The sequence below is a fragment of the Eptesicus fuscus genome, chromosome 12, assembly GCF_027574615.1.
Source record: "Eptesicus fuscus isolate TK198812 chromosome 12, DD_ASM_mEF_20220401, whole genome shotgun sequence".
Lineage (NCBI taxonomy): Eukaryota > Metazoa > Chordata > Mammalia > Chiroptera > Vespertilionidae > Eptesicus > Eptesicus fuscus.
The window spans coordinates 48,016,302-48,032,500 of NC_072484.1; the positions used below are offsets into that span (position 1 = coordinate 48,016,302).

General features: G+C 39.0%; 1 protein-coding gene and 1 non-coding gene across 2 annotated transcripts in view; both read left to right on the plus strand.

Moving 5' to 3' along the window:
- Positions 1 to 1,398: 1,398 nt before the first annotated feature.
- LOC114230044 (U6 spliceosomal RNA) lies at positions 1,399 to 1,505 on the plus strand. Its single transcript, XR_003615901.1, has one exon. It is a non-coding gene; the product is annotated as a U6 spliceosomal RNA (small nuclear RNA).
- A 6,933-nt stretch (positions 1,506 to 8,438) lies between these two features.
- The window catches only part of DOK6 (docking protein 6), a 234,914-nt gene continuing 227,153 nt past the window's right edge, over positions 8,439 to 16,199 (plus strand). Inside the window, exon 1 of the mRNA XM_008160542.3 lies at positions 8,439 to 8,504. Within this exon, the coding sequence (XP_008158764.1) occupies positions 8,439 to 8,504 (66 nt within the window). The remainder of the gene's footprint in view (positions 8,505 to 16,199) is intronic.

Genomic DNA, 16,199 nt, shown 5'->3' on the forward strand with positions numbered 1-16,199 from the left:
CTATCATTTTTAGAGAACTGATATGATTAAGACCTAAAGCTCATCATAAGGAAATCTATTCAAACAGCACTGAAGTGAACTCAAGAAAGCAGAAAACTGAATTTGTTCTTTCCCTAATTATCTGCCATGAATCTGATATTATGGTATAAATGCAGAATATTTTAAATAGTCAGTTCCACAGACGGTTTTTATTTCTGTTGCCTAAATTAAATGTCATGGAATGCACCTGATGCTTACCTGTGTTCCAAAAGAAACAGGCTCCAACTGATATTTAAAGTTCAGGAAATAGGAGCAAGATAAGCTCTGACATCTTTTCTGACTCTTGTAGCTATACGAATTACTGTGGCAATGAAGGGACTGGAGAAGGAAGACACCGATGACTCAGTGGGGTTGGTGAAACCTTGATGAGAAATTGCCTCTCTGAGTCATGACTGACCCAGAGCCTTGTCTGGTCCCCATCTGTGGTCTATAAAATCTCCTATGACTCATTAAGCCAGATAGCCTGTCATTCAGCCTCAGTGTATGTTAGGATACATACTTAGAGGGGAAAAAATTCCTATCATTGTATTTTCCTACTTACTCTTTGAATGCTCTTTAAGTATAAATTTCTCAATGATTTGGGTTGGGGTTTTTTTTTTATGATACTGATTTATTCTTTTCAGATGCAAGTTCTAAGCTTCCATCTTTTTCTTTCATTCTTTCCTTAATTCATCCAGCTCTATAGTATACAGTAAGTCTTCTCTTTATTTAGAATCAATATCCTCTTTATTTAAAAAAGTGTTTGTAAGTGCCCTCTACAAGTTGCTTTGCATACTTTAATTTACTAATGGTTTCTATTTATTTAGTAAGCAAGCTATGTTCAGAGACTCAAACTGAATATGTTGAATATTTTCTTCACCATGAACAAGAAGATATCTATGATATTTGTCTAAGTCTGCTATTAGAGAGTTAAGTGCAGTCTTTGGTGAAGTAAAAGTTCTTTTTATTATATCCTCTCACTAGTTTTCTAATAATTAAAGTTATAGGTAATACGATTTACATTTATAATGTGCATTAAGGTTATACTGCTTTCATTCAATTGTCATTTGATTATCATACCAACTAGAGGCCCGGTGCACAGAATTCATGCATGGGTAGGGTCCCTAGGCCTGGCCAGCGATCGGGGCCGATTGGGGCCTTTTGACTGCCAGCCGGGGCCTTCCTTCATTCTGCACTGCCCCTGGTGGTCAGTGCATGTCATGGTGAACAATTGGTCTCCCGGTCAAACTCCCATGGGAACAATTTGCATATTAGGTTTATATATATATATATATATAGATTATTTGGAACATTTTGTTTGTATTTAATACCCACTTTAATCTTACCAAAGAAACTTAATATCAAAAATTCCCTCAATTAGTGCTCGCTTCAGCAGCACATATACTAAAATTGGAACGATACAGAGAAGATTAGCATGGCCCCTGCGCAAAGATGACACACAAATTCGTGAAGCGTTCCATATTTTTTAATAAAAACTAATAAATTAAAAATATTCCCTCAATTAGAGCTTACAGAATTGCATAATCTTTATTGACTTTCAAGTTGTCCCTCTGTTAGATACACTGTCATTTTAAAAATAAGGTAGCTGTACAATACAATATTAAATGTTTTAGTTATTATACAAATGTTGGTAAGTACTATACACACAATATTAAAAGACTTGAGTGTATAATATCTGTGAATCAACTAGAAAAACCATTTTGTAGTAATTAGTAATACATCTTGTTTATTCAATAATATATTTATTTGGACTGGTCATTAGATTGAAGTAAATGAGTTCTTAAATAAAACAATTTATCTGTTTCTCTGAGTTTAAAAATAATGATGATAGCTGTGATACATGTAGATGACACTGATTGTGACTCAAGATATAATGTTCTTATAAATATGGAAAAGACAAACCCTTATACCAAAGCAGTTCTTTAAGACAGAAGACAATGGACACATTTTATAACAACTATGTGATGGACACTATTACCTAATATTATTACCTAATATTGAAGACATCTCTAAATTATTGATATTTACCTTTGTTAAGTATGCAAAACTGAGGTTCATAGAAGTTATATTTTCTCTTGCTCTGATGATCATGCTTCTTCTACAACAAATAAGCTTTTAGATATGCAGTGTAACTTAATCTAGGAGGGACACTCCATCACCTCTGCCATTCTGTTTACAAGATGTTAATCAAAAAGTCCAGCCAACACTCAGAAGGAGGAATTACATGGGACATCATACCAAGAGATGAGGATCTTTGGGGCCCAAATTAGAGGCTGTTCATTATAGTGATAAATGTGTGTGTGAATAGTATACAATTTTAGGTGTTTAAGGAAAACAGAAATAGGAGCACATATATGTCTTTGCTTATACCATCAAGAAGCAACAATGGGAGAATAAACCCAAAGCTAATAAAAACAATTTCTTAAAAAGAGAGGTAGATTTTTTTTGTTTGTTTGTTTGGTAGATTTGACTTTGGAAACTTGTAAATATTTTACATAATGAAAACCTCACAGGAAAAGAAGCAATCCTTAAATATGAAATCTGTCACCATTCATTTGAATTGGCAATTTCTGTAAAAACTGATAATTTTTTTTCCTAAAAGAATTTAATTTCTTTGTAACTGAAAAGCTTACAATCAGTATCATAACAAAACAAAAGAAAACTCAACTAAAAACAAATACACTATAGTAACCAGATCATGAGAACTGAATTTCGTTTTCCATTAAAACGAACAAAGGTTCCTAGGAGAAATAATGGAATCCAGGTCTGGAGTTGGAAATGGACAAGATGAGCCTTGGATATCTTGTGATTGATCACAACAAAGCTATTAAGGGTCCTTGGGTACCTGATGAAAACAATCAAATGGAAAATGTCAACTGAAGCAGCTCCTCTGGTCAAGGAAGGGGTAATTCAAACACGGAGAAAAATAATGACAGTGATGGATTGAAATACAAAACTCCATTTCTGGATGGCATTCCAAAAGGAGCAGCGTTTCCTTTTGTATTTGCTAGAATCAATTCAATATTTATGAAAAAATGGTTGATAAAGGTTAAGAATCAAGCATATTCCCTACCTTCCTTTTAAGGAATCTATTTCAGGGCAATCCTTTAGTTTGCAAAGGAAAGTTTTGTTTGATAAGAAAATAGCTCATGAATTCAGGAATAAACTCCAATTAGAAAATCACAATTTGCAATCCCTAAAGAAATAATGTATCAAATGTATCAAAACAACCATCACCAGTAGCTGCAAAAAACAAACACCATTAGGTGGAAGGTTGGTGGAGAATTTTACAATATATGGATCAGACTGACAATACTTGAACTCTCTAATCAGTGGGACAATTGGACATTTTGTTCCTTTTGATGTGATTCAGTTGGATATACAGAGCACTTCTTATGAATTAATCTTTAATTTTTAAAATTTTCAATTACAATTGACATTCAATATTATATTAATTTCAAGTATACAACATAACTTATAAAGTGATTCCCCCGATAAGTCTAGTGCCCACCTGGGACCCTACATAAAAAAGTCCATAATAACTACATAGTTATTATAATATTATTGACTATATTCCCTATGCTATACTTTACATACCTGTGACTATTTTGTAACTACTAATTAGTACACCTTAATCCCTTCACCTTTTTCAGCCAGCCCCCTGCCCTCCTCCCTTCTGGAAATCATTAGTTTGTTCTCTGTATCTATGAGTTTGTTTCTGTTTTGTTTGTTCATTATTTTGTCCTTTTAAATTCCATATATAAATGAAATCATATGGTATTTGTCTTTCTCTGTCTCATTTATTTCACTTAGCATAATATCCTCTAGATGCATTCATGTTATCACAAATGGTAAAATTTCATTTTTTAAGGTGGAATAATTCCATTGTATATATGTATCACTTTATCCAATCATCTATCAATGGACATTAGGGTTGCTTCTATATCTTGGTTATTGTAAATAATGCTATAATGAACATAAGGGTGCATATATCTTTTTGAATGAATGTTTTGGATTTTTTCAGGTAAATACCCAGAAGTGGGATTGCTGTATAAATATAGTAGTTCCATTTTTTATTTTTTGAGGTGACTCCATACTGCTTTCCACAGTGGCTACACCAATCTGCATTTCCACCAACAGTGCATGAGGGTTCCCTTTTCTCCACATCCTCACCAACATTTGTTGTGTTGACTTATTAAAGACTAGAGGCCTGGTGCACAGATTCATGCACTGGTAGGGTCCCTTGCCCTGGCCTATGGGGAGTGGGCCAAAAACGGCTCTCTGACATCCCCTGAGGGGTCCTGGATTGCGAGAGGGCGGTTCTCGGGTGACGCACCCTGGAATTAGGCTCCCTCCTCTCTGGTTCCGGATGCATCACCTGAGAACCACAGCTTCCAAGTCACCGCAGTTCAGCAGCTCCTGCATTGAGTGTATGCCCCCTATTGGTCATTGCGTGTCATAGCTATTGGTCAGACGGTCAAATGGTCGGACAGTCACTTAGGCTTTTATATATATAGATGGCCATTCTGACAGGTGTGAGGTAGTATCTCATTGTGGTTTAATTTGCATTTCTCTGATGACTAGTTACATTGAGTATTTTTCCAGTGTCTATTGGCCATCTCTATGTCCTCTATGGAGAAATGTCTATTTAGGTCCTCTACCCATTTTTAAATGAGATTATCTGTGGGTTTTGTGTGTGTGTGTGTGTGTAAAATTGTATGAAATCTTTAAGTATTTTGGATTTTAACCCCTTATCAGATGTATCATTGGCAAATATATTCCCATATAATAGGTTATCATTTTGTTTTGTTGATGTCTTTCATTTGATGTAGTCCCATTTGTTAATTTTTTTCTATTGTTTCCCTTGCCATAAAATATATATCCAAATATCTTTATAATATACTAAGAACAATGTCAAATAGTTTACTGCTATGTTTTCTTCTAAGATTTTTATGGTTTCAGCTCTGGCATTTAAGTTTTTTATTCATTTTGAGTTTATTCCTATATCTAGTGTAAGAAAGTGGTCTAGTTTCATAGGTTTGTTTGTTTGTTTGTTTTTACATGCATCTGTTCAATTTTCCTAACACCATTCATTTAAAAGACTGTTTTTACCCCATTGTATATTCTTGCCTCATTTGTCAGAGATTAATTGATCACATAGTCATGGGTTTATTTTTAGACTCTCCATATTGTTCCATTGATCTGTGTGTGTTCCTATGCCAGTACCATGTTGTTTTGATTACTATGGCCTTGCAGTATGGTTTTATAGTCTTCTTTCTCAAGAATGCTTTGACTATTTGGGTATTGTTGTTTCTTGCGGTTCCATACAAATTTTAAGATTGTTCTATTTTTATGAAGAATGTCATTGGTATTTTGACAGGAATTGCATTGAATGTATAGATTGTTTGGGGTAGTATGGACATTTTAATTTTCCTATCCATGAGCATGGTTTATGCTTCCATTTATTTGTATCTTCTTCAATATCTTTCTTCAATGTTTTATAATTTTCTGAGTTTTGTACTTCTTTTGTTAAATTTATTATTAGGTATTCTTTGATGCAATTGTAGATTGGATTGTTTTCTTAATTTCTCTGATAAAAATGCAATCAATTTCTGAATATTAATTTTGTATTCTGCTACTTTTTTAAATTAATTTCTCAATTTTAATACTTTTTGGTGAATTCCTTAGGCTTCTCTATATAGAATATCATGTTATCTGCAAATGATGACAGTTTTATTTATTTCTTTCCAATTTGGATGCCTTTTATTGCTTTTTCTTGTCTGTTTGCTGTCACTAAGACTTCCAATATCATGCTGAATAATAATGGTGAAAGTGGACATTCTTGTCTTGTTCCTGATCTTAAGGAAAATGCTTTTAACGTTTCCTATTGAATATAATGTTAGCTTGGGGTTTGTCATAACTGGCCTTTATTATGTAGAGCTATGTTCCCTCTATTTCTACTTGGCTGAGAGTTTTTATCATAAGTGGGTGCTCAATTTTGTCACATGTTTTTTTCTTATAAATTATTCTTGGAAAGAAAAAAGAATGTACTTAAATTTCTAAGTCACATTTCTAGTTAGCAGAAAGTTGGTGGCTTAGTTGACCACAGTAAATGGCATAATGAGGATACAATCAACTTAATTTATATGACAAATAACCTAGTGTTTCAAAGTGGCAAACAAACAAACAGAATAAGAGGGAGAGGGTACTTACTATAGGCACACACGCACAAATTTAAGCATCATATTTAAATCATATTAGGGGGTTAAAAGACCTACACAAAGCACATGTGCAAAGGCATAGTCATTATGTATCTATTAAAAACCAGACTTACAAGCCATACTTCACCCTTAAGTAAGTACTAAGATTGCTGTTGAGACAAAATTAATCCGTGACTTCAAATATTTTACAATTGATTTGTGGAAATAATGGTGGAATTGGAAATTATTGTAGACTCAAACCAATCTTGAAATAATAGCTCTGCAATTGAGGGCTCTGAGCCTGTTTCCTCATCTATTACACATTGCAAGTAATTTTTGCTTAACACATGGAATTTCAAAGCAGACTGAATGAAATAATGTATTTAAAGCATCTGAAAATATAAAAGTCTCCATATAAACAAAAGAATCATAGCCATGTGGTGTATGTAATAGTAACAAATGAATGGAACATGCCCAGGTATTTGGAAGAAGGAATCCCATTGAGTTAAATGGAGTTTATGCAGTTTTTCTGGGAAGGTCAGAGTTTGAGCTCCTTCCAGAGTGACAGCCTAAGGAATCTTGCCATGTGGTTTTAAGTATATGCCCCAGCATCTGGTGCTCTGCATGCTTGATAGACCAAACAAATGTCTGCTGCGTAAATGAATGAAAAGGAATAGTATGCTGATAAGGCAAGTTAGAGTTCCTATTGGGTTATATGGGCTCTAGATGGAGACTCAATAATGATGGGACAAAAACCACCCCTGAGGTCTCAATGTGGTTGGGGTCAGGGGCATCCTATTTTGTTATTTTAGCTTTCTTTTTTTTTTTCTCCTCAATTAAATAATTTCCTTTCTCTCTTAATATTATTGTGTTCCCAATAGGGCTAAGAAATTTTACCTGAAAAACATGGAAATGCTGCTCCCTATAATGAGCAGAAATAAACATGATCTTTTGAACTTTTACTAAATATGGATTCTATAAATAAAGGAGTCCGTTATAAAATTTTAAATCTTTATACATTTTTTCTTAATTAGAAAAATCCTAAACTACCAAGACACTAACTATTCATATATTCTTATATCCCTATAGCACCCCAGCCAAAATTCAATACTTCCTATTTTTTTCCTTGAATCTTATAAAAATGATAAAATTTTAAATTACAATTTCTAAACCATAGAGAATAGTCTATTTTAAAATGTAATGCGTTCCTACATTAAGGGGAGAAAGTTCTTCCTTGTTTTTACAAGTTGATCGGCTCAATAAATCACTTGCTTCCAGGTAACAGCTACGGTCCCCATTTCCCCTAAAAGATGAAAAGCCAGGATCCACTTTCGGTCATAGTTAACCAAAACGCGTGCATCAATCCATCCACTCCGACCCTGGCTGCTCATTGGGAAGGAGGCGGGCAACCGGCTGCCTCGCCCGAGTGCTTCACGTCTCCAGTAGCAGAGGGATTAGACACATGCGCACGATTGGTCTCTTTGTGTGCACCGGGAAGGGCTTGGCTTGGATCCACACTCTCTAACGGGGCAAAGACCTGGCCAGCGAGCCTGTGCCCAGGAATAAAAATGCACTGCAAACACGGCCTTTGCAATACACAATTTTCTCGCTCCCACTTGCCTTTTTCCTTGGAAGCATCCCTGCCACCCTTTCCTGGGGTCCACTTGGGAGTGGAGATCCAGAGTCTGGAATAGGAGCTCGTCCTCAGGAATCTGGGAGTGCTGTGGGCCGGGGCGCTGAGTGGGAGCGCCCAGGGCGCAGGGGGCGGGAGTGGTGGAGGGCGTCTGGCCAGCCTCTCGGAGCCCAGCCACCCCGCAGGCTGGGGGGGAGGGAGCCACGCGGGCGAATCGGCCCGCCCCCCGCCCCTCCCCTCCCCCTGAGCCCAGGAGCCCAGGAGCCTCGATGGTGCGCTGCGGCCAGCGGTGCGCCACCGAGTGAGGCGCCCGCCCGTGGGAGCTGCAGGGGTGGCGGGGGCGAAGGTGGGGACCCGCGCGCAGAGGGCGGGCGCTGCTCGCTGCTCAAGGCGCCAGGCCCTGTCCCAGTCCGCGGCCGCCCAGCCACCCACCCCGCGTCTCCTCCTGCGGGAGCTGGGGGCACCGGGTGGAGGCGCGCTGCTGGGGGCGGCTGGCTGGATGCGGGACCTGCGCGGACTTGGCTGCGGACCGCGGCTCTGGACTCGCGGAAGCCGAGCGCGCTGGCATGGCCTCCAACTTTAACGACATAGTCAAGCAGGGCTACGTGAAAATCCGCAGCAGGAAGCTGGGGGTGAGTGGCTAGCGTGGCTTTCTCCTTCCCCTGCGCCCGCCAGGCGCAGCTGGCTGAGTGGGGGGCGGGGAGAGGTGACCCGCGCGGGACCGGGCAGCGGGGGGCCGGGCCTCCCGAAGACGGCGCGCTTGTTGCTCGGAGATCCGGGGGCCGCACCTGCCTCGGGGGCTCTGCGTGGGGGAGGGAGGGTGTGAGGGGGGGGGGTGCTGAGAGCTCCAGGAGCGCCTTGGTCCCCTTCGCCCTGTGCGTGGGGCTGATTTGGATCCAGACGGAGAAGTCGTGTAGACGACAGGGACTGTCAGGTCCGAGATGAATGCGCCTCGGAGGACAGTTGATACACCGTGCCACCCACCCTGGTCTGCTCTCCAAAGTGTAGCCTGTCGGGCGGCACTGCTCCGTGGCAGGAGGTGGACAGACCCACCGGTGTGTGTGTGTGTGTTTAGAATCTCCGTTTTCTAGTCCCCGCTTCCCAAGCCCATTTCAAAATTGTCTTGATGCCCAAGCAGCACCGCGAGTCCCCGCCGGTGACGGCCAGCGAGTTGACTGTCCCTGCGCAGTTGCCCGCTGTCTGGCGCCCCGGTCCTGTGAGCACCAGGACCCCCCGCTCCTGCGCCCGGTGCAGGGTGCAGGCAGGTGTGTGCTCGCGGCAGCCGGCACCGGAGCATTTGAGACAGCAAAGTTGCTAGAGACCTTTTCATAGTTGTTTTTTGTGTTTTTGTTTTTTTAATCCTCTGCCTGACTCAGGACTGAAACAATTTAGACTCAGGTGGTTCAGAACTTCTCTTGACCAGACTAGGAGGTAAGAAGGACGCGTGGATGGTCGAGGGGTCGAGGAGGACCTGGGGGGCGTGGACAGGAGGAGGCAGGAGAGGGGGGGCGGCACCTGGGAAGAGGGCAGCCCAGACCTGGGGGAAGTGGTCGGAGTGACTTGCACCAAAGTCCCGGAGGTGGAGGTGGGCACAGGAGCCTGACCTGAGCCGCCGGTGGAACGGGAAGGGAAACGCCAGCTGGGGGTGAAAAGTGTCCGTTTTAGGGGTTGCTGAGATGTCTGTCTACCTCACTGTTCTCAAAGTTCCTGTTGGGAAAGCTCCGGAATCCTGGGGCGAAGCGAGCGGCCTTGGACGAGAGCATTCCTTGAGTTCACATCGGAATGGAGGAATACTAACCCTGGAGAGGCAAAAAGGAGGGAGCACCTCGTTAATTTTATCGCTAAGAAAAAAGGGAGATAATCATACCTTCATTCACCTGAACTAAGGTCCCTTGAAGAGGAAGGATCATCAGGCACCCAGAAGTCCCTTTGTGGGGAGTTGGTGGACGCGGGTGTTGGAGGCAGGGGAAAGCCAACTTGCCTTTTTGTGCTGCCTGGCCTGGGTTTCAATGTTCAACGTGCTGATTGTCCCCCCAAGGGCACAGGGGACCCATTCTGGAACTTCAGATCTGGAGAAGAGGGGCGTGCAAAACTGGGTGTCCACAAAGCCCCTCCCCCAGCCTGGCGCCGGGTGACGGGGAGGCAACCCTCAGCAGGGTGTCAGGAGCTGCTCTAGGGTAGAAGAATGCGCCTCATTCTTTCCCAGGAGATAAGGAAGAAGCCACGTGAAAAGCTGCAGTCGTCCAGGAAGGAGGCCCCTGGCTTCTGGCAGCCCGGACGCTTCCATCTGTCACGGGCACAGCCATCAGCCAAGAAAGGAGGTGCAGAGCTAGAGCTAGAGGGGAGAACCATTTCAGGAACTTGACCTTTGCAGCCCTTCCCTTGCCCACGTGGTGCTTATTCATCATTCTTGCTCTTCCCTGTTCTTGGAATTTCAATTGTGTCTGACATCTCAGATGTTATAAGCTCATGAATGATTTAAGTCCCCTGGGATATGTGTGCGTGTGCTTCCGCGGAGTCACCGTGTACGTGCAAATGAGACCGAGGAACACAACAGTGAGAACTCTCCTCCTCGCGCACTTGGCCGTGGGGTGTATAGGATTCCTCCCCCACGCGAGCTTTCCAGGATTACACACAAAAGAACTGAGTGTGCAACCCAATTAAAAGAAAGGCTCCAAGGAAAGAACATTGAATGCTTCCTAAGTAACTATGGCATTACCAGCCTTTGAAATGCCCTTTTAGAATTCCATTTCCCCCTAAAAAGGTGTGCCATTGTAGGGTATTTACATGTTCAAAGCTGCTAGTTCCATGCGCGCTGTTTAGAGCTATGCCTTTGTAAAGGACATCCTTCCCGGAACACAATAAAAGTGTTTTTATACACAGATGGATTGCTTTTGTGCTCCATTTGTAGTTGAGAAATGTGAACTTCACAGAGGTCAGGGTTGAAGCAGTTTGTGTTGTAGTTTTAATTGTCAAATATTAAACTAAATTAACCTTGACTCTTTAGGAGAATATTCTTTATTTAAAAAAGAAACTTTAGAGTTGCTTCTATTCAGAATATTCTAGTGTTCACAAGGGTGAATTCTGTGCAGCTTAATAAGTTAAGTACATCCCAGGAGGTAATAAAATTCTAAGCAAATATTGTGTGCTTTAAAAATGAAAATGTCCGATTTAGTCATGCCCCAAAATGATAGAAATAGGAATTATATAAACATATTTCATTTTTATGGTTAATAATACATATCACTAATTTTATGGACTTAGAACTGTGGACTTTCCCAAATCAACTATTTTTAACTCAAAAGGTTCATAATTATTGTTTTATAGTTCATGTTCAAAACTAAATTTCAAAATAAAAGTAATTCTATTTGTGTACAGATATTTGATTACTTATGGACAGAATTCATGCTTTTAAACCTAATTTTGTAATATTCTAATGGGGAAGAAAAGCCAGAATTGAGGCCAGTTGTATCAGAGATTATTGTGACATGAAAACATATTTTGAGATGAAATGTTCTAATGTACCCTTTACTGCTCATAAACTAGTGCTTAGTGTTAGGCTGAATGAGGGCAGAAAAGCATTCTTGCCCTCCAGGCAGTGGGCCAACCCTGACCCAGGTGCCTCCAGATTGAAAGGTTGAAGGGGCCCTTGCCATGTGTCTTAGAGATTCTAGTGCTACCTGTTGAGCATAGTTCCTTAGCTGACTCTTTGGGCAAAGCAGTAAGTGTTAAATTTTTTTTTTTTATTGTTTGCTTTGAAATTTGTCTTAACACATTAATCAGCTTTTCTTCATTTAAGAAAATAATTCTAGTGTTCTTGTCCTTTAAAGTTGTGTTTATTAAATCATTACATTTTAAAAGGTATCAAATCATTAAGAGTATAATGACATAACTCTTCTAGTCATTTCTTTAACTTGTGTGTTAATTTTGCATTACAACATATCACTGTTTCTATGAATATAGGGTGAGGCAAAAGTAGGTTTACAGTTGTGAATACACGAAACAGTTTGTTCTTGTATCATAATTTATTAATCATTGTATTATTTTCCATACAGACAACTGTAAACCTACTTTTGCCCTACCCTGTATGCAGCATGCCCAACTCTGTGGTAGACCCCCACCCTTTTACCTGTTGAAACTGGTATTTCTAAACGTCAGACACTGACTTGACTTGCCACAATGAAGGACCATCATCATTTTGGAGTATTTTTTATTTAATGTCACCTCTTTGGAACAGCTCTTCTCTTTGCTTTGGACAAAATACTTTGCTGGGTTTTGTATTTTATACAGTCAAAGGGGGAATGTGTAGTAAGATTTTAATCCAGAGCAGGTGCTTGATTAAAGGTGTTCTAGACTTATTAGCCTGACAAAAAGATGTGCATGGGTTGATGTGCCTGAAGCCACAGGAACCAGAGTGGAGGTTGCCAGGCCACCATGCTTCCTCACCTGGGGTGTTGACCTCCTCGTCTGTGCCAGACTAGCTCTTCTCTGCCAATTTTTTTAAATGTCACTTTAATTTGTGTCCAATACCAGAAGCACCTTCTGGTATATACGTATATCTTACCAGTTTCCAACCCTAAACAAACCATGTGCTTCTAATATCAGCTGTTGCATACACGTTCGTGGGAGGGGACCAGGATACCTTCACTGTGCCTCGCTCTCCTTTCCCACTATGTCTTTCACTGACTTCCCTCCTCCTCCTTCTCTCCCAATACCCACCACTGCCAGAGTTCTCCCAATGGGCTATTTCTTAAAATCATATTCTCTTTCCCTTACAATCCTTATTTATTCCTAAGCCCTGCAGTTTTATTCATTACTTCTCAAAAGATTTCTCTAAAGTAGATATTTTAAACTTTCATCTCACTTCTATTCTGCAGATGTGCATGCCCAACTTTCCAGGAAACATTTCCTGCTTGGATCCTTAGTGCACTCTAAGCCAATGAATGAGTCCAAATAGAACATCCTATTCTTCTTTCCAAACTAGCCACTCTGTCCCATAGGAACATATGCAAGTAGATGTTCTATTAGCACTGCTGCTCATTTAAAAACGATTCAGTATCCGATCTCAGAGGAACACTGGGTCTTGCCTTTCTCTGAGCACTACACACAACCAAAGTCCACATCTTATTGGTGCCACCTGGGAATGTCATCTGTGGTCTCTTTCCAGTGAACTTCTGCTTCTATAACTTTAGGTTCAAGTATTGGTGGGACTTCCCAGTGGTTCTTTTTGCTGCCTGCCTGATTATTCTTGTAGTCCTGCCAGAGTAATTTTCCTAAATTTCAGCTTGAAACATATAATTCCCCCTCTTAAGTTTTCCCATGGATTCTCATTACCTAGAGTAATAATTAAACTTAAACTTGTAATTCAGAGCTATCCACAGTACCTACCATTGTTTGATTTAGGGATTTTTAAATTATGAAATATTTTAAGCATACTGGAAATTACATGGAATCATATTACAAACTACCCATATTTTACCAATATACAGTACTTTCTTCTGATTTAATTTGTTTAGGATAGAAAAATGCTGAGAGTTGAAAATCCATTTGAATCTCTTGCCAATTAACACCCCCCCACAATTGTATTCAGTATTTATCTGTTACTATGTAGATCAAGTTTGTTCATTTCAATGGTTGTATTGTATGAATAAACTACACTGCCTCTGTTAATAATTGACATTTTAAAGATTTTGCTGTTTATGCTTCACCAAATACATTTATATAATTTTCTCTGATCACACGTATCCAAGGTCCCCCATGGTATGTGATGTGGATAAAAGTAGAGTAGCTGGTTTTTAAAACATGTACATTTTCACTTTACTAGATGTTTTTAGATTGCTCACAAGTAATTGTTCCAATTTATAAGCCCAGAGCAATGAAATGAGAGAACTTCTTTAATTATATCCTTAATAGTAATTGATACTGGCATATTTCTTTAAATTATGAAATATTTCATGCATACAGAGAACATAAAACTTTATTAAAAATAACATTTTGCTGTATTTTATTCAGCTTTTAAAAAAGAAATAAAATGGATAGAGTTGAAGTCCTTGTATACCCCAACACAGTAACCAAGGAAGTAAATTTATGTTTCTAACTCTATGCGTAGTTTTTCTACATTGATTCTATTTTGTATTTCTTTAAATAATATATACTGCTGCTTTATATAGTTTCAACTTATTTAATTGGAATCATACAGTCTGACTTCATGAAACATATTTTTTTTGCTCAAGGTTATGTTTTTGAGATTTAATCATTCTGATATAGAGTTCCAGTTTATTCACTTAATACTATTCTTTTTTGTGTAAATATTCTCCAGTTTGTATTTCCTAATGCAAATGTGCAAGTGTTTCTTCAGGAACTGCTGGGCATAGATTGGTATATACTTGGTAGGTATTGCCCAGTTGTCTCCCAGAGGTGTCTCCAAATGCATCCCCACTGAGTCCCCTTCCCTCTGCTTCCTCACCAAACCTGGTGGGGTGAGTCTTTTTCCTCTCTGGGGTAAATGGGTGTTTTAAAGTTGTGCTTCTCCGCACTTTGAACATACTTTCATATTTATTGACCTACAAATTTTCCTGGTTTATGAATTAGTTCTTCAGTTCCAACAGCCCATCTTTCTATGTGATATCAGGATCTAAAAGTTTTATCTATATTTGCAATACTATTCTTTTGCAGTTACAAACTATCTACTTCCATGTTGTGGATTGCCTTTAATTTTCTTATGGTTTCCTGTGTCTTACTGATACTTTACATTTTAGTGAAATCAATTTTTCTGCTTGTGGCTTGTACTTTTTGAGTCTTATTTAAGAAGTCATTCCTTACTGAAACATAAAATTGCTATTTTCTATTATTTTCATGTAAAACTCTATACACTTAGATTTTTAATCAACCTGTAATTAATCCTCAGTTTTAGATTTAAGTTTGGAATCTATTTGTCCCCATATGGATAACCAGTTTTTCACCTCCTTTATTAAATATTCTTATCCATGAGCTTGTTAAAACAAGTCCTACTGTTTGTTTTTGAATTTGTACTTCCAATATTTTGTTGAATTAACTCTTATGTACTTAATGTTTTTATTGTTTTGAATGATTATTTTTTTTATTTTAAATGAGATATTCTCATTGGTTGTTGCTGGTTTAATGAAAGCTGTTGTTTTTTCAGATCTAGTATGTAACAATGATTCACTAATTGAATATTGACTATATTGAGGTCTTGCTCTGTGTAGTCACTACGTAGGTGCCCAGGATACATCAAAGCAGAGAACATGAATCTTAACTTCTAGGAGCACATATAATAAGGGGTTAAGAAAGTAAACAGATGGATGTATACCTGTCTTTTGTAAGGGGAAATGGTGAGAGAAATAGAAGGCAATTCTGCAATGGAGAACCAAGAAGGCTCCAGAAACATGGAGGCATTTCATTTAGTTCTGATGGAAAAGGTAGAGCTCATTAGGAGGGGTTGGGCAGTAAATGAAGTAATCTGGGCAGGGTGAAGGGGTCATGGACTATCTTAACTGTGTTTTGTTTTACTACATGTATTAAAAATAGTTAGTGTCCTGCAATTAAGCACTGTTTCATTAAAGCCACAGCCTTTCAAATCTGGAAATCTACATAAGTAATAATAGCAAAAGGAAGGGAAACAAAAAAGAGAACTTGAATTCTGGACATTGTGGCTCAGTTGGTAGATGTATTGTCCCCCACACATGGTACACAGAACGGTGGATGGTTCGATACCCTGTCAGGGCACATACTTAGATTGTGGGTTCCATCCCCAGCTGTGGTAGGTGAGAGAACTTGAAAATGTATTACTGAAATATTCCATAATAAAATTTAATTTTAGTGAAACTTTTCTCTAAAAATTACCAAACTAAACAGTTCATCACTGCAATTCTAAAATGGGTTAAAAGATACCAAATCTATAGATAAACTGAATAGAGTGAAAACGCCTTTAAGCTGATTATTTATACATCTACTATTTTGAGAAAAGAGAGGGAACAAATATGCATGTTTCTGAATTTGAACATGATTTCAACATGTAAAATTAATTTATTTACAGTTTAGCTAATTAAATAGTGACTACAGGCAGCAGTAATACATTTGTTGGTGTCAATGCCTAGAAATTAGAGTTCAGAGTTTATACACTTAAACTCTCCCTCAAAGAAAAAGAAAACTTATTTATGGAAGAAAATACAATTTTATTTAAAGCACATATTAATACAATTTAAAAATGTTTATTGGAAAACACTTATTTGTGTCATGCTTGAAACATATAAAATGAATGAAGTTAAAGAGTAGTTCCCTAGGATTTCCTAATTAAAGATAAAGTG